The sequence below is a fragment of the Elgaria multicarinata genome, chromosome 2, assembly GCF_023053635.1.
Source record: "Elgaria multicarinata webbii isolate HBS135686 ecotype San Diego chromosome 2, rElgMul1.1.pri, whole genome shotgun sequence".
Taxonomy (NCBI): Eukaryota; Metazoa; Chordata; class Lepidosauria; order Squamata; family Anguidae; genus Elgaria; species Elgaria multicarinata.
Genome location: NC_086172.1, coordinates 159,542,948 through 159,569,823, shown reverse-complemented (window position 1 = coordinate 159,569,823; position 26,876 = coordinate 159,542,948). Strand labels below are relative to the sequence as shown.

The window sequence follows — 26,876 nt, the reverse complement described above, 5'->3', positions numbered from 1 at the left end:
TGAATTTTCATGCATGCTCAAAGTTTAGGGAAAACTGGACTTAAGACTGGAGAAATTCTCAGAGTTTGAAATGATCCAAACTTCAGATTGGAATATATATATATGAGAAAATGAAAGAAACTGAAATCGACAGATTCATCCATCTCTAGTGGTAGCCCACATCCCTTGTATGCAGAGGATTCCTGGCATTTCCAGTTAAATTTGGGCTGAGATCTTGGAGTGTTGCAGCTAGTCAGATTTGAGGTTGTGCTAGGTGAGCAGGCAATCTGACTCAATGCAATTCATCTTCATGTATTTGTTTGTGTTCAGAGGAACTATCCTCTGTACAGCATCTGGGGCACCGGCTAAATTGGTCACTTAGCCATCACTCAAGAAGAGGAGATGCACCCCCCAAAGAGGACACAGACTTGCATAAAACGTGTGTGTGCCAATTTATATGTAGAGGTGCAAATTTAGAAATAATTGCTATGTTTTAAAATAAAAATAAATAGTTATCACCATATTAAAGAAGACCATGACCAGGGGAGCCATGGGTCTGCTCAGCTTGCTGCCCAAGTGCTGTTGATGGGCAAATTCAAGCCCCCTGTTCTATGTTCTGATGGGTCTTTACCTTTATACCAGACTTGGACTGGACAGCCGTTCAAGTAGAGGATGCTTTCAAATAGAGGACTGCCCTCTGACAGCTTGTCAAATAGAGGACTGTCCCTTGTAAAGTTGGACACATGGCCACCCTAGCTCCAGCTCAAATGAAGCCCTAAAGGGAAATTAGAATAGTTGTGCAGTCATTTAATTTTTTGTGGTAAATTGCAGACATGTTCTTAAAAACAGGGTTTCTTATTTAGAAGGAGGATAAGGACAAGGAGTCTGCTGGAAGCTGGCCCAGAGGCAAGTAGCAAATAAACAATTTTGAGCACAGATCTGCCTCTGGCTGCCGCTCTGGACAAGAGGAGTCTGTGTGTGTCTCAACACTGATGATGCTCTTATCGCAACTTGAGGCAATAACAGAGAAATCATGTTTAAGCTATAAATCAAAATAGGCCAAGTGGGGAGAAGAACCCTGTACTTGCATGCTAGTCATTTTTTGTTTCAAGAAGGAATAAACTTTCTCCAACACTCTAATTTCTTCTTAACCACTTGGAGTGCGGAGAGTTGTTGACGTCTAGACACATCTGGGATCTGTTGGTCTAGAGCGGTGGTCAAAGGTTATCTAATCCAGTGTCCTATGCTCAGAGGAAAGATCTGGCATACTAAAATCATCCCCGTGACATTGGCCCATATAGTAGAAAAATGTACCACATTAAAAATAAAAGCAGACTCTAGGGGATCATGGGTGGAAAGCTGGGAGAATTCACGGAGAACCAAGGGCAAAGTTACGTGTAGGACAAACTGAAGGTGGTGGTTTTGAAAGAAGAGCTTCTTCTGAAGATCCTAAGACCTGGACAGGCTCATATAGGAGTTTTTCAGAAAGCCTGATCCCAAGGCAAATAGGGCTTATAGGTCATAACCAGCAATTTGAATTCTGCTCAGATACAGACCAGTAACCAGTGAAGCTGCTATAACAAAGGAGTCACATCCTCCCTGTAATCTGCCCCATTCAACAGTCTGTCTGCAGCATTCTAGAATAGGGTGACCCTATGGAAAGGAGGACAGGGCTCCTGTATCTTTAACAGTGGTATTGAAAAGGGAATTTCTGCAGGTGTCATTTTTATGCATGCAGCAACTGGCAAAATTCCCTCTTCCATCACAACAGTTAAGCTGCAGGAGCCCTGCCCTACTGACCAGATTCTGGACCAGCTGAAGTTTCTGAACAGTTTTCTAAGGCAGCCCCACATAGAGCATGTTATAGTAGTCCAAGCAGGATGTAATGTGGCGATGAAAGAGAGGGCCTTCTCAGTGGCTGCTCCCGTGTTGTGGAATTTACTGCCAATGGAGGCTAGGTTGCCGCCTCCTCTGTGGTCCTTCTTGCTGGCAGGCAAAAACCTTTTTATTCAAGCAGGCCGTTGTCATGTAAGTGGGCCTGTTGTTTTGAATGCTGTTTTTACTGCCGTTGTTGTGTTTTTAATTGTTTTAATGCACCTGTTTTATTATTGTTTTAATCGTTTTATTTATGATCACAAGATGCTTTGAGAGCCATTTTTCTTGGTAGAGAGGCAGGATACAAATCAAATGAATAAATCCCTAGAATACAGCTAAAATGTGGGAGGGGAAAGGGTCCAATCTGGAACGGTGGTGGGGAGCACTGGTGTGTGTGCTTGCACATGCATTCCCCCTTACCTTTGAGTTTGCTGCAGCTCAGAAAAGCAATTTGGTATGGGAAATGCAAGGGAGAAGTGGCTGTTGGAAGAAGTGTTATGCATCCTCCTCATACATCTCTTCCAAATTGCCCCCACCGCCCCCCAATGTTAGATCCAAATTTCCCAGTTTCAGAGCTTGAATTGAGCTGAATGACTCAATTATTGGGAAAACCACAAGACCCTTGATTCAGCTGTCTTTGATCCAGGTTACTATGAAAAGGAGGAGGGTCAGGTCATCTTACCCCACGTGGCGGATCAAGTTCTAAAATATTAATATGCTTGGGTTGGTATGACTAACAGTCTAATTCCCCCAGTTCTAAATTCAATTTTCCAAATGGGTGCTCGTGTCTTTGGTGTGATTATGCTTGTTGTCATGGTTGGCTGTTGGGTTCTAAATTCCAAATTGCTACTGCTTTTCAAAGCTGTTTCATAGAAGACAAACATTGCTTACATCTGCAGGTCATACAAGTTTGGGCTGTGAATATACAAAATGCAACTCTAAATAAAACATGATAGAAACTAATTTTAGTTTGAACGATTGTCTGCTTCTCTCTTTCTCTGTCTGTGAATCACTAAGAGCCCAAATGATGGAGCACACTGATTTCAGAGGCTCCGTTCAGTCTAGAGCCCTGCCAGGTAGGGCAGGAAGAACAGTGCGGGTATAGTGGCTAAAGTGTTGGACTAGGAGTTGGGAGATCTGGGTTCTAGTCCTCACTTGGCCATGGAAACCCAATGGGTGATTTTGGGCCAGTCACAGACTCTCAACTCAACCTACTTCACAGGGTTGTTGTTGTGAGGATAGAAATGGAGAGGAGGAGGATTATGTATACTGCCCTGAGTTCTTTGGAGGAAAAAAGGTGGGATATAAATGCAATAAAATAAAATAAAAAATTCCTTCATTTCCTCCCAGTAGGGAAAAATCTGTTAGACTGGCCTCAGTGCTCAGCTAACTTCCTGTCTGTGGCTGGGGGCATGGTTGTGGCCCCCTGGGCCTGAGGTCCCTCCCCCACCCTGATATAAGGTTTACTATCACCATCATGGCAGCCATGTGCACACCCCCATATGTAGGTTCTTCTGTGTTGCTCATACGGGCCAACACAGTCTTGAAGTGTATGCACGGAAGGCCATTGTCAAATATGAACTGCCCATTTCTTTTCTTTGCTGAAGTAGTGTTCAATATTTAGGCCTTAGCTAGACCTAAGGTTTATCCTGGGATCGTCCCGGGGTCATCCCTGTTCATGTAAATGACACACAGGGGATCCCGGGAGCAAGCAGGGACGACCCCGGGACGATCCCAGGATAAACCTTAGGTCTAGCTAAGGCCTAAGTCTTCAGCATTGCTTCTCAATAGAGAGCAGATGCATGTGCACATCCACACACCCACACACCACATCTGGTTTGATTGGATTACAGTTGCATGAAATCTATGTGCCCTATATATAACATATATATCCTGCCAAGCTCGGAGGATGGCAACAGGGGAGAGAGCCTTTTCAGTGGTGGCCCCCATTTATGGAATGATCTCCCCCCCACCCCTGAGGCTCACCTGGCGCCAACATTGTTATCTTTTCGGTGCCAGGTTAAGACCTTTCTCTTCTCCCAAGCATTTAACAGCATTTAACAACACATGCTGATTTTTTTTTGTTTTTAACGGACCCTAGAATAGCTATTTTTATAAGGATACTGTGTTTTTATGCTTTTTGTGTTTTAAAACTTTGTGTATTTGTTTTAATGTTTGCTGTTTCTAACTTCTGTAAACCGTCGAGAGAGCTTCGGCTATGGGGTGGTATATAAATGCAATAAATAAATAAATAAATAAATTTGGGTTCAAATTCCGCCTTGCTGGACCAGACCTTTTCCTTCTAGGTGCGCCACAAGCAGAAACAATCTGTGATATAAATTGGTTTGGAATATACTGGACTCAAACTTTCCTGTGGAGGCAATTGGCTGTAATTCATACCTTGTGATCTGAATGAAAAGCCTCAAGAAGCAAGGCCTCGCTATGTAATGCTGTTAGTTTGTTCAGCAAAAGGGCTTTGGGTTTGCTATGGGTAGGGACTTTTTGCATGTATTGACTTTTCCATAAGTAAGTTAGAAAGAACAAAAGCCAGGGCCGGATTGATCCGGGCAGGTCTAATTTCAAATTGAGAAAGGTTGTCAGGCTAGATTACGTGTAATCTCAGGAAGTGTTCCAGTGATCGGAGTTAAATCTTGGGTCTGGCTGTGTTTAGTTTATCTGTTCACGTTGCTTGAAAATGCATGGGTTTCGGTGAACAGCACATTTCACATGGTTGTAACTTAAAACCTGATTGAAATAGGCTATTTTTTGCACAGAATGGTTGTATTCAATCACACTGTACCACAAGATGTGAATAATGCTGCAGTTCCTCTCTGGTTCTGACTCTGAGCTCGCCACGTTCCCCCCACCCTTTTTACCTTTTGTTTATCATCAAAAACTGTGTTTGATTGCTTTACGGATCAGGAAAGGGACTGTGGTACAGTCCTGCCCAGAAGGATAACTATATGTTATTCAAAAATCCATATTGTGTAATATGTTTAATAGGCCAACAGTATGGATTTGGAGATTTTTCTTGTGGCCAGCTCAGCTGCTTTTTTTTTTTTGTATATGATATGCCTTAAGGAGAAATCTAAAAGTCAAGACAGTGTAGATGCCTGTCTGAGGTCAATTTGAAAGCTTTACAAAGGGCAGGTACTGCAACTCTAAATGCTCTGTTGCTAGTACTCATAAGTTGAGCCTCACGCCCAGTATGGTGTAATGGCTAAAGTATTGGACTGCGAGTCAGGAGATCTGGGTTCTAGTCCTCACCCGGGTTCTAGTCCCCGCTCGGCCATGGAAGCCCCCTGAGTGACTTTGGGCCAGTCACAGACTCTCAACCCAACTTACCTCACAGGGATGTTGTTGTGAGGATAAAATGGAGAGGAGCCCAGGAGTTCTTAGTAATGCGTATTCGAGAGGTCAAGATCACATGGTCTCCAGTAGGCATTCACTAAGAACTGCTGGGCTCTCCCAAGTCCCAAGGGGGTGTTTTTTTTAAAAAATAAATAAATAGAAAGACGACTCCTCAAAAACTGGCTACATTTTAAAAAGGTATGTGGGAATCCTGTCTCCCTCCCCAAGGATAAAATTCTCCGAAATTCACCCCCTCCCTACGAAGGAGGCGGAGGGGGGGAAATCCACACCTCTTTCTCAGGGAGAGAAAAGGTTCCTGAAAATGGGAGGGGGGCAGGATTCAGCACAGCACTAGTTTCATATGTGAACAACAGAACTGTATACTTGTCCCAGTAGCTTATTGGCAGTAGTGCAGTTCTTAGAAATGTAAGGAGCTGCCTTATACTGAGTCAGACCATTGGTCCATCTAGCCCAGTAATGTCAACACTGACTGGTAGCAGCTCTTCAAGATTTCAGACACAGTTCTTTCCAAGCCCAACCTGGAGATGCCAGGGATTCAACCTAGGACCTTGTGCATTCAGAGCAGGCACTCTACCGCTGATGTATAACATGCTGTTGAAAAGTGGTTTCTGTTAGCAGCCATCTTAGGAGTCCATGTGGTGTAGTGGCTAGAAAGTTGGACTGGGAGTTGGGAGAATCGGGTTCTAGTCGCCACTCAGCCACGGAAGCTCACTTGGCGAACTTGGACCAGTCACAGACTCTCAGCCCAACCTACCTCACAGGGTTGTTGTGGGGATAAAGTGGAGAGGAGGAGTTTATGTATACCAGCTCTCTGGATTTTCCTGCATGATGTGCATGTTTGTCTCATTCACAGGCTACTTTTCTAGGCATACAGTTCTAAAAACTTTGAATTGTGCATTTAAAATGTGCAAAATAGACTCTACAATCCTGTGGTGGTGCAGGGCTGGGGAACAGAGAGAGCTGAGAAAACATCTTAATCTTGAAGTGTTAACATTTTTTTAAAATAAAATAAAATAAGCCTGGAGGCTAGAGGAATTTGAGAGCTTTTGTTTTCCAGGCCTGTGCATTGTACCCCCACCTTCAATAATCTGTGGATAATACCTTACGAACAAGGCAATTGTGCGGCCGCCACATGTGCTTCTACTTCTTGTGAGAACAGTAAATTGCATCTATGGAGGGTTTTTCTTTGAGCTTATCCATTTTGCATTCAGCAAAAGGGCCTCCAGAGCTCAACATCCTCAATTTGCTGAATTGGTGTGTTAAAAGGGTAACGTGCGTTTCCGGAGCATTGGAGGAGCTTTGAGGAATGGGCCAATCTAAACCTAAGACAGCTGCCAACTGCTAGGAATCTGGGAGTAGTTGTGATGTCATAAGGATTCGTGGATTGTGACATAACACATTCAGTGCTGCACAGAATTGGAGACCATGGATTTGCTTTTTCCTTAAACCTAGAAGTTGGGAGAGGAGAGGGAACTTTTTTTTCATTTTGTGCTGCAACTTGGAAGCAAAACATAAAGTTGGAGGTGACGGAAGACATAAGAATAGGAGATTCAGCAAGGTTTGAGAGATTCGGCAAGGTCTGGGCTTGTTCTGGTTCTCTGAGTGCCACCTCAAAGCTCGGTCGATCTCATTCACATTTTAAGAATTATTTGGACAGGGAAAATGCACATTTAGATGCATTTTTAAAACATGCATTTGAAAAGTATGCATATTTCCCCCCTGAAATCTGCATTTTAAAGTGCACATTTTTCTAACAAACACATTTTGCGATATGACTATGAGCTTTGGGATATGCACATTTTGGCAGGAGAATGTGTTCATGTTCAGGGGTGAGTTCTGATACTGAATGAAGTGAAACGAATTCTCAACGATCCCTAGGGAGGAGGAAATATTTTGTATTGCTCCCTGTTGTGGTCGTGGTCGTGGGAACATTTCAGTTTTGGAAAGGCTTGGTGTATTTGACCCTGCATATTGAGGCTTTGAAGGGTGACAGATGCATGTGCAGTGCACATCCCTTCTATAGAATATGTGTCAAGACTTTCCATCCTGCACTGCCCCACTGTCTATCCGCAACACTGATGGCAGCCATTGTAGTGAACGAAGTACAAACAAAAGAACGCATTGATCATGGAAACACAGGAAGCTGCCTTATATTGACTCAGACCAGTGGTCCATCTAGCTCCCCAGTATTGTTGACACGGACTGGCAGCAGCTCTCCAGGGTTTCAGGCAGGGTATTTTCCAGCCCTACCTGGCAATGCCGGGGATTGAGCCGGGGACTTTCTGCATGCAAAGCTGAAGCTGCAGGTAGCACCTAGTAGCCTGTCGCTGGTGCAAATTGCTTCTTAGGTAGCCTGGCAAGTCCTAGAAGTCCTGCAGTGAGAGAGAGAGAGAGAGAGCGCTATGTGGGCCTCTCACTTGCTGTCTTAACTTCAAATAGCCATGCCATGAGATCTTGAATATTCTGGGAAGATGCATCCTCAATTATTGTTTAAAACTTAGTTGTTTGTTAAACCAGCTTCATTAAAACATGAAACGGTGGAAGCATGAATAAGGAAGTAAACAGACTGTTTATGCTGTTGCTTGGGTTCTGTTTAACCATGATCCCTTGGGACACGGCCCTTTTAATGAGTGTATGTTCAGGGAGCAAAATCTAGTTATCTAACATTTAGGGCACATGGAGATCGCCCGCTGCCTGGCAACGTCATTCCTGAGCACCTCGTGGGAATCTTAAGTTCTGATCAGTGTCACAGATGGAAGGGCCTGGAAATTTCATAATGGCTTTTCTGAGGCATTTGAGAGGCACAGGAAATAGGCAGTTGCCATGTTCTGGGGAAGAGGGAAGAAGGTCTTTGTGTGTGTGTGTGTGTTTAATATATGGATCCAAGACCTGAAGGGAGGGGAAGGTGGTAAAATAAAACAAGAATGAGATAATGTGGATGGTGAGGGTGTGTGGAAACCAAGTCCCATGAGGAATGGTGGAAATAGCTGTGTGAAACAGCCTGGAGAAGAGAAGATTAAAGGGAAACACGGTTGTGGTTTTCAAATATCTGAAGAGTTGCAGAAGATGGAGCAGACTTGTTTTCTGCTGCTCAAAAGTACAGGACTAAAACTGAGGGGTAGAAATTGCATAGAAGATGATTCTGGTTCATGATTAGCAGAAACTTCTTAATGGTACAAGCCCTATGGGACAGAGTGCCTCAGGAAATGGCAGGCTGTGCTTTCCTAGAGGTATTTGAGCACAGAGTGGATGGCGATAGTTGAAATCCTGCTTTGAACATGGGGTTGGACTAGATATCCTTCAAGGTCCCTTCCAATTCTATGATTCTATAATTAGTCCTATAATGCTTTGTTGACACAGGGCATTTTGTAGAAGTCAGGTGTACGCCTCCATGCAATGGATTCCCATTCTTTTGTGAGGGAGTTGATGTAGGTGAACCAACTGAGCAACGTCCAGACAACACAGAAGTTAGTAGATAGGCCAGCTCAGAATTGGGAGTGCAACCTGCTCTGGAGGAGTGTTACACTCCCTCTGAATGATCAGGTATGCAGCTTGAGTGTGCTGTTGAATCTGGCCCTGCTCCTGGATGATCTGGTGGTGGCCAGGAGTGCTTTTGCCCAGTTTCAGTTTGCAAACCTTCCTGGGGAAGATGGGCCATGCCTTAAGCTTCTCATGTCTTGATTACTGTAATGCATCCTTTGTGGGTCTGCCCTTGAAAAATTTCCAGAAATTACAGATAGTACAGAACACGGTGGCCAGACTATTGCCTGTTGTGCGTTTTATAGACCACGTAACACCTGTCTTAAAACAGCTTCACTGGCATTCTGTTTGTTTGAGAGCCAAATTCAAGGTGCTGGTTCTTACTTACAAAGCCCTAAATGGTTCAGGGCTGACCTATCTGAAAGACCACCCCCTCCCTTGCTAACTGGCCTGGAGCCCACATTCACCGTCCAACACCCTGTTACATGTGTTCCGCCTCCTAGAGAGGTGAGGTTAACAGCACCCTAGTTGTGGGCCCCTGGGAGAGAAAGTGGTCAACTCTTCCTGACAAGCAGTAGTCCAGGCTTCTGGGCACCACGCTTCAAGAAGGATGCAGACAAGCTGGAGCATTTTCAGAGGAGGGCAACTAGGATGATCAGGGATCTGAAACAAAGCCCTATGAGGAGAGACTGTAAGAACTGGGCATGTTTAGCCTTGAGAAGAGAAGGCTAAGGGGAGACATGATAGCACTCTTCAAATACTTGTAAGGTTGCCACACAGAGGAGGGCCAGGATCTCTTCTTGATCATCCCAGAATACAGAACACGGAATAATGAGCTCAAGTTACAGGAAGCCAGATTCCGGCTGGACATCAGGAAAAACTTCCCATCTGTTAGAGCAGTATGACAATGGAACCAATGACCTAGGGAGGTTGTGGGCTCTTCCACAGAGGCCTTCAAGAGGCAGCTGCAGGTATGCTTTTAGGTGTATTCTTGCATTGAGCAGGGGGTTGGACTCTACGACCTTATAGGCCCCTTCCAACTCTACTCTTCTATGAGTCTATGACTCTTAGACAGATGTTGAGTGGCCACTTAGCCCCAGGAAGTGTAGGCACCTAAAGGTTCAGGCTCAGGTGACTGCCATATGCAGAAGTGTCCGCCTGAAGAATAAGGATTCTTTGTGAGTAAAGGTATACTCGTAATGAAGGCTTTGCTCATGAGTAGGCCACTCCTCAGGTGGCACTGATGGCTTGCAGCTGTGCTTTGAGTGGGACTCTGAAAGCTCAGGCTTAAAAGACTTCTGTGCTAGGCACAGAGCACTGGGATGGTGTCTGTGCATCAGCTTTGTAGTTCCTGGTAACCCGGCTCTTTTCTGGACTGCTTACTGACCTTGCCTTTGGAACTAGCCCTGACTAATTTCCTGGAGCTCTTTCTTTGCACCACAGCAAGTAGGATATGCAGTTGCCATTGCTCAATGATAATGTTGATTGGTAGTGACAAAAATGAAGTCAGATGCACATGTTGATGCCTATTAATTCTGGAGGTCTGTTCAGTTGGTTCTAAAACAAGAAATCTTTTAACTCAGGGCTAAAAAAATTGAAATGCTACTCCGAAGGCTTAATAATAGGCAGTAAGAGCTTTAAGCTACAGTGTGCTGGTATTTTTGGCCCTGACCCTTTTGCCATGCACCAATGCAATGCAGCCCCCAAGAACTTCTCTGAAATGTATTTTGGCCCTTGTGCTGGGAGGTTTCATACTTCTGTTACAGCACAATTCCACGCCTGTTTATTCAGAAGTAACACTTTGTTCAACAGGGGTTGTTTGCAGGATAGCATTTATAGGATTGCAGCCTTCAAGTCATAAGCATAGCTGATTCTCTTCCTCCTCCCACCCCACTTTCCCGCCCCACACACAGTGTAAGTATGAAGTCCAAGGAATTTAGGACCAAGTAAGGATAAATCTTGTCCTGTTCACAATAGTCTGAAAATATGTCAAGGGCTCACTGTTGAAAATCCTCAGCGTGTTTCACATTTCTCATGTTGCAGAGTGGAGAAAGCTCAAGAAGGTAAGTGTTATAAATGGTTTGTTTGTGATATAGGTGTGGGTTTGTTTTCAGGAAATGGCTGTTCAAATACTCTTTTGATAGTCTTCAAACTTTGAAACTTGGCAAAGTGAGAACTTTGTCAAAGGATACACTTATTTTCCAGTTAGTGTTTGAACCTAAAACAATGATAGAAAATTCCAGGCGTTTTCACTAGTTCAGAGATCTTGTGGCCTGCAGAGTAGTTGAATGGCCAAATGAACTTTTAGATCTTGAAAATTTGTAGACAAATATACTAATATACTTTGTAGCCAAATATACTAAAGCTTCAGTTCTGGATCTGAACTCTAAGCCAGAGCAGGTGAATTCAGACTGGATCAGTCCACTCCAGAAGCAGGTCAGTATCAGGCCGGAGCACTTTGGCCCAATCCAGATGGCCATATCACATAGCAGTCTACATGCATTTATGATTTGCCCATATCCCATAACAGTCTACCTGCCTGCATCATTTGCCCATATTCCATTTAGGTTGAGTGCCGATACAATATGAAAAAAGAGTTTTTCCAGCTTTCTCACTGCTGTCGTATTTACAATGCAATCTTATGTTTGCTTGGAAGTAAGTTCCTTTGAGAACAGGGAATATTTCCTCTCTTTTTCTGTCCAGTTTTTCTGTCAATGAACATCTTTTTTCTTTTTACTATTGGGTTACTTGTGCTTCTAATTTTAAGGGCAGAGGCAAATTGATCAGTGCGGATGCCCATAAAATAAGCCATGCATTGAGTGGGTAAATGTCATATATTTGTGAGGGGATTGCATATTGATTTAAAAAGTGGCACAGTGGTGTGTAGGGGTGGGTAAAACATCCTTGCATAAGGCACTGATGACAATACAGGATTTTGCCCCACTCCGCAGAGTTTACAACCCCAGGAAAAATTGTATTCCTAATCAAATAGTAGTAATAGGAACTCAGTTTAGAATTGCATTCTCTAGACAAAGTTCACTTTCCCTGGCAGGAGACCAGGCAGGCAACATGGAATTTTGCATTTCTCCTGGGACAAATTTATGTTCTCCTTTTCTTAATTGACAGAACATTTTGCTCCAGTTTTAGCCTTTCTATAAAAGTTGAAGCAAATGAAGAAATTCAGAGTTAACCCTCCGCCCCTAGCCTGAATTCTGAGTCTCTCATCTCTTCCTTCTAAGGAACAAAAACTCGCTTCCTGCAAACCTGCCCATATTCTCTCAAATTAATTGAACAAGCTTTCAACCTATTTGCAGGGTATTTTCAGAAAACACAATGACCTGCAGGAGGAGGATCGTCTGAGAGTTGAATAGGTGTGCACTGAATGTTTCCCATGTGAATACTTTTTTTTTTTGCGAGAAAAATGATATTTTGTGAGGCAGGAGGAAGGACAAAATATCCCTCAGAAAGCTCTCCTTGCTTTTCTTTCTGGCCACTGTTTGGGCAATGAACAGGTTGGGCTTGGCAGCTGCTTCACAGCCATTTTATTTTTAAAATGGGGTATCTTTCTTCTTTTTTGGCTCCGTGATCCCAGCCAATCAGGACTCACATACCAAGTTGATGTCCAAACTCTGCATAGCCAATTAATGTTTCCTGCCCTCACTCCCAATGAACACTTTCACACATTTTCGCAGCCCAAGCATCCAAAATGGCTGAAATGAGAACACATTCCCCTGCTCCAGCTTTTGTGAAATGTACCCTTGATTTAGCTGAACCCTGGCTAAAAACTGTTTTAAGAGAGTCCTCACTGTGTACGCACATTTTTTTGTCCCACTGTTGTCTCTGAACAAACACATTTTTCAGCCTATTGAAACAGTTAGGCAAAAGTAGGTGAGTGTTCACACCATGGGCAGCAATCCTTTGTTCAGTCTTCCTTTAACTGTCTGAAGAAACAATTTGCCTCTAGCCAGAAACGCCCTTCAAAGAGGGCAGCAAAGACATGGGGATTCATATTTGCTGCAAAGAGACCCTAAGGGCCTCTTCAGGTGCATATCTAAACATGTGAAAGTATGAACATGACACATGTTTTGCTAACACGTGTCTCATATAATGCCCTTGTCCGGGAGCTAAGGTTGGCTGTGGCTCCTTGTCAATTGTACACAATGGGGCTGATCAGACAACATGCTGAGCCATGGTTAGGCTGCTAACTTTTGCAGCAAGTGGTTAGTGAGAATGTTTAAACCCTGGTTACGTAGCCACCATGGTTAGGAATAGTTCACATAACAATAGTTCACATGACACCCTAAGCCATAATGTTTAGCTCAAAATGCTTAAACATCATGGTTTAGCATGTTGTCTGAAAAGGGCCTTCGTCGTAAAGCCCAGGTTTGCTGTTGTGTAATGCATAAAGCCAGAAGTGCTCTAATACATTTTGGTGCCCAAGGCAAAAAATAATAATAAAAAAAATCCGAATGACACCTCCTCTGGAGGTAAAACAATCAACTGAATTGCATTTGCTTTTAATAGTAACTCCAGATCTGCCACCTGAGAGTGGGCCTTCCTCCTCCTGCCCAATGGTTCTTTGTGAAACTTTTGAGTATTATTGGCTATAGATGAAAAACCAGCATTCATTAAATTATGTGTTTTGGTATAATTACCAATGGTGCTGTAACTTCATATTTCAGCATTCCAGCGTGCTTTTCACCATAATTAGTGAGATAAAAGACAATCCCATTAAGAATAACCCACTCCAGAGAAAATTATAGCATGAACTATGCGGTATTTTTTTATTTTTTTAAGAAGAAGAAGATAGGAATAGATTTTAAAATATGCAGTGTGCTGGCAGTGGCCAAAAATAAAACTGAAATGGAGTGACATCTGGATTTTTAAAGGGAGTGGGAGCAAATGGAATTGCCACATGCTGGCAGTGGTTCTAAAAGCCTGCAGCCCACCTTTCTGACACCCGTTCATTTCAATCTAAAGGAAGTATGAAGAGATGTGATACCAGAAGATGGGGGAGGAGGAGGATAGGGAGCAAAAGCTACAGGCCAAAGTACATACATATCTTTGCATCTAACTTGCGGTGTTTTTAATACATCAGTTGGGAGGAGGGAGGATGCTCATAATTAATGGGATCAGCGCAGGTGTGGAGATGGATTTTTAAACGTTTTCCTCTCCTGCTGCAGTCCTGAGAGCAAAAAAACATCCTCTGAAGCTAGTATTTGCATTGGAGGGAAATCTCTAATTGGAGTCAGTCTTTCCCATCTAATGTCATGTGTATTTAGGAAAGGAAAGGAACCTCTCGTGCAAGCACTTGAGTCATTGCTGACGCCTAGAGGGACGCCTGTTTTCGCTGACGTTTTCTTGGCAGACTTTGTAGCGGGGTGGTTTGCCATTGCCTTCCCCAGTCACAGTTACCTTTCCCCCAGCTAGCTGGGTACTCATTTTACCGACCTCGGAAGGATGGAAGGCTGAGTCGACCTGAGCCGGCTGCCTGAGAGCCAGCTTCTGCTGGGATCGAACTCAGGCCGTGGGGAGAGTTTAAGCTGCAGTAACTGCCGCTTACCACTCTGCGCCACACGAGGCTCTATATGTGTATTTAGCCTTTAGTTAAATCGTGTGTGTGTGGAGTGTGTGTGTGTGTGTGTGTGTGTGTGTGTGTGTGTGTGTGTGTGAGAGAGAGAGAGAGAGAGAGAGAGAGAGAGAGAGAGAGGTGGGGGGGGGAAGAGAGAGACTTTCTTGTGCCAAACATATATGCCTCCGTAACTAGTAACCATCAATAGCCTTCGCCTCCATAAATTTGTCCAATCCACTTTTGAAGCCATCCAAATTGGTGGCCATCACTACATCTTGTGGCAGCAGATTCCATAGCAGAACTATGCATTCTCCTTTTATCTGTCCTGAATCTCCCACCAATCAGCTTCATGGGATGACCTGGGTTCTAGCGTTGTGAGAGACGATGTCTCCCTGCCTACTTTCTCTACATCATACATAACTTCGTGCACCTCTGTCATGTCTTCCCTCACTCGACTTTTCTGTAACCTAAACAGTTCGGATGTTGAGTGTAGACATAGCCCATCTGTAGTGATGGAGATTTTGTGGCCTTGGTCAGGTTTGTCCAAGTCTGGGCATGTTCTTTCTTCAGAGACATATCTAGGAAGGAGGGGTGGGGAGACAGGAGACCTGGATTGTCACAACCTCAAATTCAAGAATAAAAAACTTTTAAAAAACATGACTATTGAAGGCTCAAATGGCCTGGGAACGATCTGTACCAGAGACCTTTGGAAAACGGGTGATGTTAATGATTAAAGTTATATAATACCCTTTTTCCTCTTGCAAACAACCAAGGTGGCTTACATGGTGATTCTCCTCTCCATTTTATCCTCACAGCCATCTTGTGAGGTAAGTTAGGCTCAGAGTTTAGGTAAGGCAGGATCCCTCTTAGGTAAATGGTGATGATCTATGAGGAGCTTCCGCTGAAGGGAAAAACAGGCAATTGGTATATTTGAGCCTAGCTTGTATTTCTTTTATTTATTTATTTACATTTATATTATGGCTTTCCACTAAAAAAAATAGTGTGCATGCCAGCAAATGATAAAATATAGGAAAAAATAACAACGCTAGAATTAAAAGAGTGAAACTGTGTTAAAGCCACATCCAATAAAAACAAAAGCCATCCAATAAGACTTGAATAAAAATAAAAGGCCAATAAAAGCACATCAGTAAGAGAGAAATGAAAGTACCCAGCAGATGAAGAAAACCAATTCAGGAAGACAGCTTAGATGCCAAAAGTTGCTGCCTGAATGAAAATGATCTTGCATGCCAAGGGAAGATCAACAGACAAGGAGCTAACCCAGCCTCCATTAACAGGGCACTCCAAAGTCTGAGAGCAGCCACCGAGAAGGCCCTCTCTTGTGTTCCTGTCAAATATGCCTCTGACAGAGAGAAAAGCCTCTCCAAGGATCTTAAAACCCAGACAGGTTAATATGGAACTGAATCCAGGTTGTACACCTAAAGTGTATACCTAGGCCTAATCTACACCAAGCAGGATATAGCACTATGAAAGCAGTATATGGTACATGTCAATGGGCCCCAACAGTTGTCAATGCACTTTAATACTGCTATAAAGCAGTAGTGTGGCTCCTGCTTTTATATACTGCTTTCATAGTGCAATATCCTGCTTGGTGTGGATTAGAGCCTAGTCTTCAATGACAGTGTAATCCTATCTAACACAGGTTAAATTTAGGGCTGTGCACGGACACATACCCCAACCCGGTTTGGAGGCCAATTCAGAGCTTCCAAATTGGCCCTGATCCTGATCCTCCAACCTGCTTCAGATCCAGATCCAAATTGCACCTTGGACATCCAAATCTTTCAGACTCCCTGCTCATATCCACCCCCCCTCCCCGAAAACCTGGTAAGCCACGTCCCCACCTTCCAAGCTGCATGAGCAGCTGCGACTTACTGGTCCCATCTGCTCACACCTGGCAGCTGCCTGGCCTCCATGCGAGCCGCCATTTTTACAGAAGATGGGGGCTCTGAATTTTCATAGATCTAATGTTGCGTACAACAGCGGCTGTAAAGGGCCATTTCCATTGTGGTCAGTAGTCCACAATGGGGACCCAAAGATGGGAAAGGCTGGATCTGTTTCGGCACCAACTAGTCCTTCCCGCTGAGTGTTTTCTGCTTCGCTCCCAGCCCCCAGGAGCTCACTGCAGAATGCTGTAATTGAGAGGGAAAAGAGAATTTTGGTATGTTTGCTGCTGTGGATGATGTAAAAAAAAAGAAAGAAAAGTAAGCAAGCTAATAACTTGTGCGATTTTCAGCCTGGCAACCTCCAGAAATAAAAGAACAGAGGGTCAAGTTATTTTTCAATTAAATTAGGCTTTTCTGTTCTAATCCCACTGGAACAAGAGGGACTATTTTTAGTAAATAACATCATTTTATTAAGTGGCAGCCAAATCCAGTGCAAATCCAGGAGGTCTTTTTTAATTTTGAATTGTTTTAAGTGAATCTCTCCCCCCCCCCATCCCTTTTGCAAATAGCTGAAAATTTGGATTGCATCCCCCCCCCATAACAAACAGAAATAATCTAAAAATTGTACAGTTGAATTCCTAAAGAACATATGAATCACGTTTAGAAGCCTTTTATTAATGGACAGGGTCTGTTGCATAGCTGCCGATTCTATCAAATACATTTTGCTTAAATGTGTAACCTTGCACACCCTTTAGGGATTGACTAGACAGAGGTCCATTCTGGCAGAGGAGTGTGTGTGGATTTACCTGGGGAGTTCTGGAACTTTTGACTGGAAATTATTCTATTCAGCCTTAGCGTTGTGCCCATAACAAAATCTATTAGCATCACACAGCCTTTTCAGAACTAGCTATGCTCTGTCTTATCGAGTTCCATTAGCTTTCACTGTTGTTTCCCCCCTTTATTTATTCTTACATAATCCTCCTCTCCATTTTTATACCCACAACAACAACCTTGTGAGGTAGGTTGGGCTGAGAGTCTGTGGCCTTAGCTAGAACTAATGTTTATCCCGGGGTCGTCTCTGCCTGCTCCCGGGATATCCTGTGTGTCATTTACATGAACAGGGATGACCCCGGGACGATCCCGGGATAAAACTTAGGTCTAGCTAAGGCCTGTGACTGGCCCAGTGAGTCACCCAGTGAGCTTCTATGGCCGAGTGGGGACTAGAACCTGAATCTCCCCACTCCCAGTCCAACACTCTAGCCACTACACCACACTGGCTCTCATAACATCAACGCTAAAATATAGCAATGAAATAATCACTGATCAGCAATAAAACAACAACCGTAACTGGCTGGGTCACACCTCGGGGAAATCTTGTGTGAAGGGATGGGTCTGAAGGAGGCATCTAAAAGTCAAAGCTGTAGACGCCTATCTGGTATCAATCGGAAGCAAGTTTCAGAGGATGGGTGCTGCGACATGGTGCTTTATTACTAGTGCTCCTAAGGCAAACCTCAGGACCATTCAACACTGTCAAAAGTGCTCCGTCTGAGGCTTACCAAAGTTGGGCAGGGATATAAGGGATGAGGCAATCACTAAGGTGATGTGGTCCCAAGTTGTTTCGGGCTTTATATGTTTATACTGTTTGTTTTATACTCCGAATGTTGCTTCGGCTATTGGGCAGTATAAAAGTGCAATAAATAAATAAATAATTCACAACAAAGCCTTAGATGTAGCTAGTGCATTTCTTTTAGCCAAGTTGTAACATGCTGTTGAGAAGAGGCATTTTGCACCAGCTCAGTTTTTGCGTTAAACCCAAACGTAGCCCCACATAGAGCGTGTGTGGATAGGGCCGTTTGGCCTGTACTTGTCCCTTTCACACATACAGTCTGGTTGGAGACCATGTTGGAGATGGCTTTTGCAGCCAAGATTTCGTTCCCTGATTTCCTCCCCCTGTGTGAGAACCTTCTAAAACATTTAGAATGTTTTATGGATGTTTTAACAATGTATATTATGTTTTAATTTAGTTTTATGTATTACCATTTACTGTTGTTCCCCGCCTCGATCAAAATGGAGAGGCGGGTAAGAATTATTATTATTATTATTATTATTATTATTTATTACAATAATTCAGTCTTGAGGTTACCCATGTCTGAACTACTGTGGCCAAGCTAACACTGGTAAAAGGTGCTCGTAGCCACTGAGGCCATTTGAGCTGCCAGTGACAAAGTTGGATCTAGGAGCACCCCGCAAACAATGCACTCTCTTACTCCAGAGGGAGTGCAACCCCATCCAGAAAAGGCAACTGAACTATGTTCTGGATCCCTGACCCATCTACCATAGTGCTTCATCTTATCAAAATTCAAGAGCTGTTATTCAGTTCATGATTGGCTCTTATTCAATACGGTCACACCTGATTCAGATGTTATAGAGAAAAAGAGCTGGGTCCCATCTGCCTACTGACAGCAATTTGCTCCAAACCCCCAAATGGCCACTCTCATTTTGTTCTCAGATGAGCCAAGAGCAAGACAATTGAGGTGGAAAAGTCAATTCTGTCTCTCTTTGGAGGGCGGGGGTGGGGTGGATCAAAAGAAATGTCCTCTTCATGAATGCATTCTTAAGAATTAACTTGGTCCACTCATTTTTTAAAGGTTGCTGCTCAGTTATTTTTCCTCCCACAAAAAAAGAAAAAGAATCTGCTTTTAATCTGGTGGCTGATTTCAGAAGCTTCTGTCTGGATTTGGTTTTGTGATGCAGACATACTTAATTGACCAAGGTGGATGACAACAGCTTGGCTAGATATACAAATCCTGGATTTCTGCTCCTTCAATATCCAAATGAAGGACATGGAAGTATTTCATGGGTCATTTAGAAAAACGATATCGTTTTGGAAAGCGCTTGAAGCACTTTGCACAAAATCATGTCATACTTCACATTTCTTTCTGCTTTTAAGATAGATAACGGTGTTACTTGGCATTTGAATTTCAAGTGTTCAAATACTCCACATACAGTATCCCAGTAATCCTACAGCAGCCCTGGAAGGTAGGCCAGCATTATTATCCCTGTATTCCACAAGGGTGTGGAGGCCAACAGTCTAGTGGTTTGCCAAAAACACCTAGTGAGACCTGGCTGAGTAAGATTTGAACTAGGAACTTCCTGGCTCGCAATCTTCACACTGATTTCCAGAGGAGTAGACATGGTATCTGTTGCTACGAAAACAAGGAATCTTTTAGTACCTCAAAGCAGGAATGGGGACCGTATCCTACCGGCTTTTTTTTTTTTACAGCCTTCATAGTCACTGCCAAATTTGCTGAGGTGTCAGCAAAAACAAACAAGCAAACAAACAAACAAAAATGATTTTTCTGTTTTAAAGCTGAGTGCTCCAAGAAGCACACCTTGTTTTACAGAAATAGCACTGTGGTTTTTGCTGCTGCACCACCAAGTTTCATCAGCAGGGGGCAGAGTTATGGCCCTGGTGGGTTTCAGGGGATGGAAACTGGCCTCCAGACCCCTGCAATTTGCCCACCTCTTGCTTTAAATGGTAATAAATTTACTGTGGCATAATTTCATAGAATCATAGAATAGTAGAGTTGGAAGGGGCCTATAAGGCCATCAAGTCCAACTCCACTGCTCAGTGCAGGAATCCATCTCAAAGCATCCCTGACAGATGGCTGACCAGCTGCCTCTTGAATGCCTCTAGTGTGGGAGAGCCCACGACTTCCCTAGGTCATTAGTTCCTTTGTCATACTGCTCTAACAGTCAGGAAGTTTTTCCTGATGTTCAGCCAGAATCTGGCTTCCCGAAACTTGAGCCTGTTATTCCATGTCCTGCACTCTGGGATGATTGAGAAGAGATCCTAGCCCTCCCCTGTGTGATAACCTTTCAAGTACAGCTTTACCCAGCCGGGTGTCCTTGAGATGTGTTGGACTGCAACTCCCATAATTCCCAGCCAGCATGACCGTCTTGGAGGTGGTGATTTAATCAGTAGCTGAGTTTCGCTTCCCAATTTCATGTAGATCTGTACGGGAGGAAGCACACTCTGGGAGTCGAATCTGGAGGTTTGCATGAATATGTGTGGAGCTTTTTCCTTTCTAAGCATTTTTTTCAAGCCACCCTGGAAAGAGTTCTGAAAGTTTAACTCACCAGCACCACGATGCACTACCCTACTCTTCTTCACTGGCTTCCGTAATAGGCCAGGCCGTGTCTGGTCCTTGCTATTCGGTTTGAACCATCCCAGTTGTCTCAAACTAGGTTAACTTTCACTGTCCACTTGGTTTGAATCCTCAAGCAAGAGGCATGCTGCGTAAACATTGGCCTAGGCATGGCAGGGCTCTAGAATGTCCGTGACCCATTGTTACTTGGTTGCACACACTGTTCAAAGTGCTCCAGAGCCGGAGTGCATAGAGAGGACATGCAAGGACTGGGCTTGGTGTGCGGCTTCAAACTGAGTTGAGAGTAAGAGTTGTTAAACCTAGTTTGAAATACACTCAAGGGTAGCATGAATCAGCCATAATCAATCCACGGATGGGGCTTTGAGCACATGTGGAACCTATTTACGACCTGCTACCGCATGCACTAATTTAAAATGCCTTGACAAAGTTGGCGCTGTCTTCTTGGTGGCACCTGTTCTCCAAGAAAGTTTTGGACTTGAAAATGGATCTTAAAAGCTCTGAAAGGCATCTGCATGCTCTCAACAAGGTCATTGAGAGCACTTGTAATTTGCCCTGCTGCTCTTGTCCTGGATCAGACCCTCTTGGTGGACATCCCGTTAAGGCATTTTTAATATTAACAAATTGGACTCAGGAGTCTGCCCATCAAGAACTAATAGCTACATGGTGCATTCACCATGTGAAAAGTGGCCATGCTCTTGACTATTCAGAATTCTGGAAGAGTGGTGGTGGGGAATTGCTGTGATGTTGGCCAGTGTCCCCCCCTCCCTTTTAGGTAAGTTGATGTCTCCTTGAAATTGAGAAGCAGGGGTAAATTAGCCTAGCAAGAGACAAAAGCCACTACTGCGCCGGGGTCACCATGGTTGGGCTCTTTCCTGGACCTAGGGACCTACAGGCAACCACTCATGGGAGGACTCTTTGGGCAGCAGTGAGATAGAAGAGTGGAGGGGAAAGCCAAGCTATACATCTCTTCTTCTAGCTTCTCACAAGACTTCTGGGTCTCACAGAAGCCTGAGAAGGCATCCTTCCTGCTTCAGTGCTTGCAAGCTCAGGCTCTTCTTGCCATCGATGGACTTATAGGCCCCTTCCAACACTACTGTTCTGTGATCTAAATGGAGCACAGCTAAACTATGGAATTTACTACCACAAGTTGTAGTGGTGGCCCTCAATTTGGATGGCTTAGATAGATCCATGGCGTGTAATGCTATCAATGGCTGCCAGTTACGATGGCTGTATGCTATTTCCAGTATCAGAGGTAGTATGCCTCTGTCCCCCATGCCGTAGCACCTCTTTTATTGGCCTGCAGCAACGCCCGCTCCAGGTTTTTGAGGGCTCTTGGGCAAGACATCTCCAATGGGCGCCCTCCCTCAGTGAGTCTGCCTTCTCACCGCCATTGGCACCAGCTTCTATTGCTCCTCCTCTTTCTCATCACTGCTACCACTTGCTTGCTTGATAGGCCATTCAGTAAGTACACAATGGCATTTCCTGCTCTTCCTTCTCACCATCAGAGAGTCAGGTGAACAAGCAGGTTGCCATGGTGAAGAGGAGGAGCAAGTTCAGGGGCCTCTTGTCAGTGTGACCCTGCTTGAGTGTGAGCCCTCAGGAGATGTCCAACCATGCTTACCCTTGATGCTGGCCCTGGTATGCAGTATCTTCTTTCAGAGAGTGATGTCAAAGCAAAAGCATCTGAGCTCTCATCAAGCATTGACAGCCTGGAAGCCATCTTCAGAGCTCTCAGCAGCCAGTGCTGAGGTCAGCTTTGCATGTGGTCAGAGATTTCTCTGTTCCAAAAAACCCTGAGATCAAGATTTGGGTATTGCTTTTGCTTATGCTGCTGATTCTCAAGATGTTCTGACTGACTGACTGTACTCTTATTATCCCCTTGTTTAATGTTTTATTTATTTCTATATTTATTGCATTTATATCCTGCCTTTTTTCCTTCAAAGAACCCAAGGCAGTGTACATAATCCTCCTCCTCTACATTTTATCCACACAACAACCCTGTTAAGGTTGGTTGGGCTGAGAGTCTGTGACTGGTCCTGGGTCACCCAATGAGCTTCCATGGACAAGTGGGGACTAGATCCTGGATCTCCTGACTCTCAGTCCAACACTTTAACCACTGCACCACACTGGCAGTTTTAGAGGGTTCTTTTACACTGTAAGCCAACTCATGGGTCTGTCACCATCCAGAAGCTGGGATGTAAATAAAACAACCCAGTTTGAAACAGACCTAAAATATATCACTCTATAAATTGGCCTTTTTCTGTCAAAGGTCACATTTCCTCTTTCTATCTTCCCTACTTCCCACACAGCAGTCTCCCAGGGCAGGGACAGATCACTCTTGCTAGAAGCCCAAGCTGTTCGTTTCAGGGGGCTTTTGAAATTCGGTTGACGGCCACAGGAATTTAAGTCTTAGGGACACAGGTTGTCCACCTCTCCCCTCAACCATGCTGAACCCTAGAACCCCTCCCACCCCCAGTACTTGATTGCAACAACAAGAGGAGAGACTGTTTTTCCTTGGTGGATATTTCTCATCTTGAGTTCCTATTGTCTTTATGGAGCCTGAAACTCTTAAAAGTTAAACCAAAACCAAACCAGTCTCCTTTTACTGCTTGTATTATTGAATTCTAACAAGCATTACTTCTTTCTGGCTCAGCTCCACCGATTTGTGAACAGGCCCGGCCGTATGTTGTATACTGTAATTATGATATTTATAATCTTGTTACTGCTCTCTAGATGCCCAGAAAAGCTCAGCACAGGTTCGGTAAAGTGTACGCATGGGAAGAGCAATCTTAAAACTGGACCTGATTTTCTTTTTTCCCCACTTTCTCTGGCCGTACCTTTTCACAAGGGTAGGTGCAAAGGAAACATGTTCCGTTGGGCTTATGGAAACTCTATAACATTTATGGAGTTTTTGCACAGGCCTTGCAAGTTGAACTAGCTCATAGTGGGAGTTCTACCAAAGATACGGAGCGGGGAGACCTTAAGGGCGAAGTATAAAGTTTTGGTTATCACCTTCAAAGCCCTACATGGTTTGGGTCCAGGCTACCTGCAGGATCACCTTCTCCCGTACAATCCACCCTGCACACTTAGGTCCTCTGGGAAGAATTTACTCCAGTCAACAAAAACAAGGCTGACAACTATTACCTAGAGGACCTTTTCTTCTGCTGCTCCCAGATTATGGAATGACCTACTGGGAGAGATTCGTCAACTTAACAGTCTTCCGGATTTTAAGAAAGCTATAAAGACTGATCTCTTCTGGCAGACCTACCCAGTTGAATTTTAAGATGCCTTTTAATAATGTGCTGCTTTTAATAATGTATTCGTTTTAAATGTTTTAATAAATTCTATGTATTTTATGGCATTTGCATTTGTGTTGTACCCCACCTCGATCCGGAGGGAGAGGCGGGTAACAAAAATTGATGATGATGATGATGATGGAAATAGTGATTTATGTAAAAGCCAGCATGGAGTAGTCATTTGAGCCATGATGCCCAACCTGGTGCCCTCCAAATGTTTTAGACCACAATTCCCAGCATTCTTCACCATTGGCGATGCTGGCTGGAGCTGATGGGAGTTGAAGTCCAAAACATCTGGAGGGCACCAAGTTGGGGGACCCCGTTTCAAATTCCTGCTTGGCCATCAAGCTCATAGGGTAACTTTGGGATACTCATGATCTCTCAGCTGAACCCACCTCGCAAGGTTTTTGACGAGCATAAAATGGTAGTGTCACCTTGAGTATTGCAGAGGAATGGTAGAATATAAAAGTAATAAATGAAATCACTGATTGGAAATATGATTTCCCATATGAACCTTCCAATCGAAGGAGATATTTTTTTCTGAGATCATTCTCGGAGTGTGTCCGTGTCCCCTTTGGAGGTTAGGCAGGAGGGGGGCGTCCAGAAAAGGGACCTTTCCTCTGTCAGGGCCCTCGTTGTGGATCTTTCTCACCTTAGCTGTTTACCTGGTGCCATTGCTAACTAAGTGCTTGATGAATTCTGTCTCATTTACCTTAGTCTTTAATGTTTTTAGGACTCTTGCTGTAACTGCTTCTGTCTGTGCCTGTTCTGTGTTGTGATTCAGTTTGTTTTGCTTTTCTATGATATTTTTAAACCACTTTTTATATTGTTTTCTTATTAGTTTTGGAAACTGCCTTGAGGGCTTTACGTGGAAAAATGGGGTTGAAATTGCTTTAAAAAAAATAAATAACCCTTCCTTTCCCATGGCCCTAATACTTCGCACATGTGCTATTTTATCTTAAACAACGAGAAAATTAAGATGCGATCATGTACATCTTGTATGGTGTCGTTTGTTCCAAAGGTGCCAGGGTGAGGCTGGGGTCTGGAGGGGGGGTTTCATTTTGGTGTTCCTGCTGTTGCGTTTCTTACCTCATTGACCAAAATTCTTACCTCATTTTGGTCAAATGTATACATGCGTATTTTAAGCATGTGGCAATGTTGGAAACCGAGGTTAGATACCAGGGGTGCAGAACCCCTTTCAGCCCAAGGGCCACCTTCTATCTTGGAGAAGCTCTGAGGGCCACATTCCAGTGGTGGGCAGGGCTGAAGGCAAAATCGCTGGGGACAAAAATACAAGCATATTTGAGCTTAAAGCTTTAAGGGAGACATTTCAGCCTGTGAGAATGGAATAGGGTGACCATATGGAAAGGAGGCCAGGGCTCCTGTATCTTTAACACTTGTATAGGAAAGGGGAATTTCAGCAGGTGTTATTTGTATTCATGCAGCCAGGACCCATGCTACCATTAGGCCAACTAGGGTGCAGACCTCAGAGGGGCGCGGTACTGCCCTTTAAGAGTCACAGTTTTATACAAATTAGCTGTTTTAAGAAAAAACATAATAAGTTCAAGTTTTGTGCTTTTTATTTTTTCTACAAAACATCTGTTCTTAAAAATCGAAGTTGGCAATTTGGGTGTGTGTGTGCAAGTAGCTCACCTTGCCTAGGCGCAAAAAAGTCTGGCACCGGCCCTGCATGCAGCACCTGGTGAAATTCCCTCTTCATCACAACAGCTAAAGCTGCAGGAGCCCTGCCCTCTTTTGTGTCTGGTTACTAAAGCTGCAGGAGCCTTGCCCTCTTTTGTATCTGAGGGCAGGGCTCCTTTAGCTTTAGCGAGGTGCTTGCATGCAGAGCTCCTGTAGCTTTAACCAGGTGCTTGCACGCATACAAATGACACCTGCTGAAATTCCCTTTTCTATGCAACTGTTAAAAATACAAGAGCTCTGTCCTCCTTTCCATAGGGTCACCCTAATTGAATGGAAAGAAAAACCTGCTCAAAAACCAGGAAACCACCAAAACAATTGGCGGATGAGGGGAAAGTGTGTGGAACAAGGGGAAGGGGGGGCATGACCATCTGAGGACCCCAGGTGTGCCAGGTTTGACCTGAAACTCAACACTCCCACTAGATGCCATTGCTTCTCCTCCGCCACTTCCTTCTCTTTAAAGAGCTTTAGTCTCTTTGTTTTTTTCCTTTCCAGTGGAGAGGGAAAATGTGCAGAAAAGGACTTTCACCCGGTGGATTAATCTGCATTTGGAAAAGGTAAGCCTGCTAAACAAATATTACAAATATTGGAAAGTGGAGTTTATCGATGGGAAAGTATGTGTGGGGTTGGGCTCTCTTGGTTGTTCTTTTAAAAAAAAAAAGAATACCTAGCAAATACTGCAGTACAAAGAATGCCAAAGATGTCTTTTAAAAGCCGCAAAGTCTTTTGGCACTTTTAAAGGGTAACACATTTATGATGGCGTAAGACTTCATGAACTAGACACCGCTTCATCAGCTCTATTAAATGTAACCCTCAGTTGCAAGATAGATATACACATAGAATCATAGAATAGCAGAGTTGGAAGGGGCCTACAAGGCCATCGAGTCCAACCCCCTGCTCAATGCAGGAATCCACCCTGGGTGCAATCTATGGGTGCAAAAAAGGTAGAAGATTGCCTTAAATGACAATGAAATGAAAAAACAAACCCTACAGTCTGCGATCATTCAAATAGCATTTACACCAATGCAAAATAAGCAAAGTGACCCTTCACAACAGCAGCCATTGGTGAACATAGAATCGCCTTAATATTGCTAAGTGAATTCACATTTGTAGTGGGACAGAAAAGTGTTGTCTGTATTGAGACCCAAATGAAGAGAATTGAACGCATTAATACATTGTAATTCAGTAGTTTCATGCTGGAGTTTCCCTTTGAACTTCCTTACTTCAAGGATGGCCACTTTAAGGTCGTTAACAGAGCGAGCTTCCAGATGAGATTTTTATTGTGCAATTGCCCTGCTTCATGAACGGAATATTAGAGATAACCCAGATGGGGGCATCTTCGACTTGTAATCTCCCTGTATTTTCCCATCGCCTTTTCCAACTTATTTTTCTTTGCACCAAAAAACTGTTCAAGAGGAAAAGATGAAATAGATGCACAGTGCCTTTTAACTCGTAGCATCTGGAAGCACCCAGAGTGCCCTGGTAGCCTGAAAAGTTCCCTTACTGGCTTGCCAATATTACCATTTCTGCTGTC

The 26,876-nt window shown here is 43.9% G+C and overlaps 1 protein-coding gene across 1 annotated transcript in view; it reads left to right on the top strand.

Moving 5' to 3' along the window:
- CLMN (calmin) overlaps positions 1-26,876 on the top strand; it is a 90,803-nt gene that overhangs the window by 25,887 nt on the left and 38,040 nt on the right. The window contains exon 2 of the mRNA XM_063118013.1: positions 25,838-25,899. Coding sequence (XP_062974083.1) covers positions 25,838-25,899 — 62 coding nt within the window. The remainder of the gene's footprint in view (positions 1-25,837; positions 25,900-26,876) is intronic.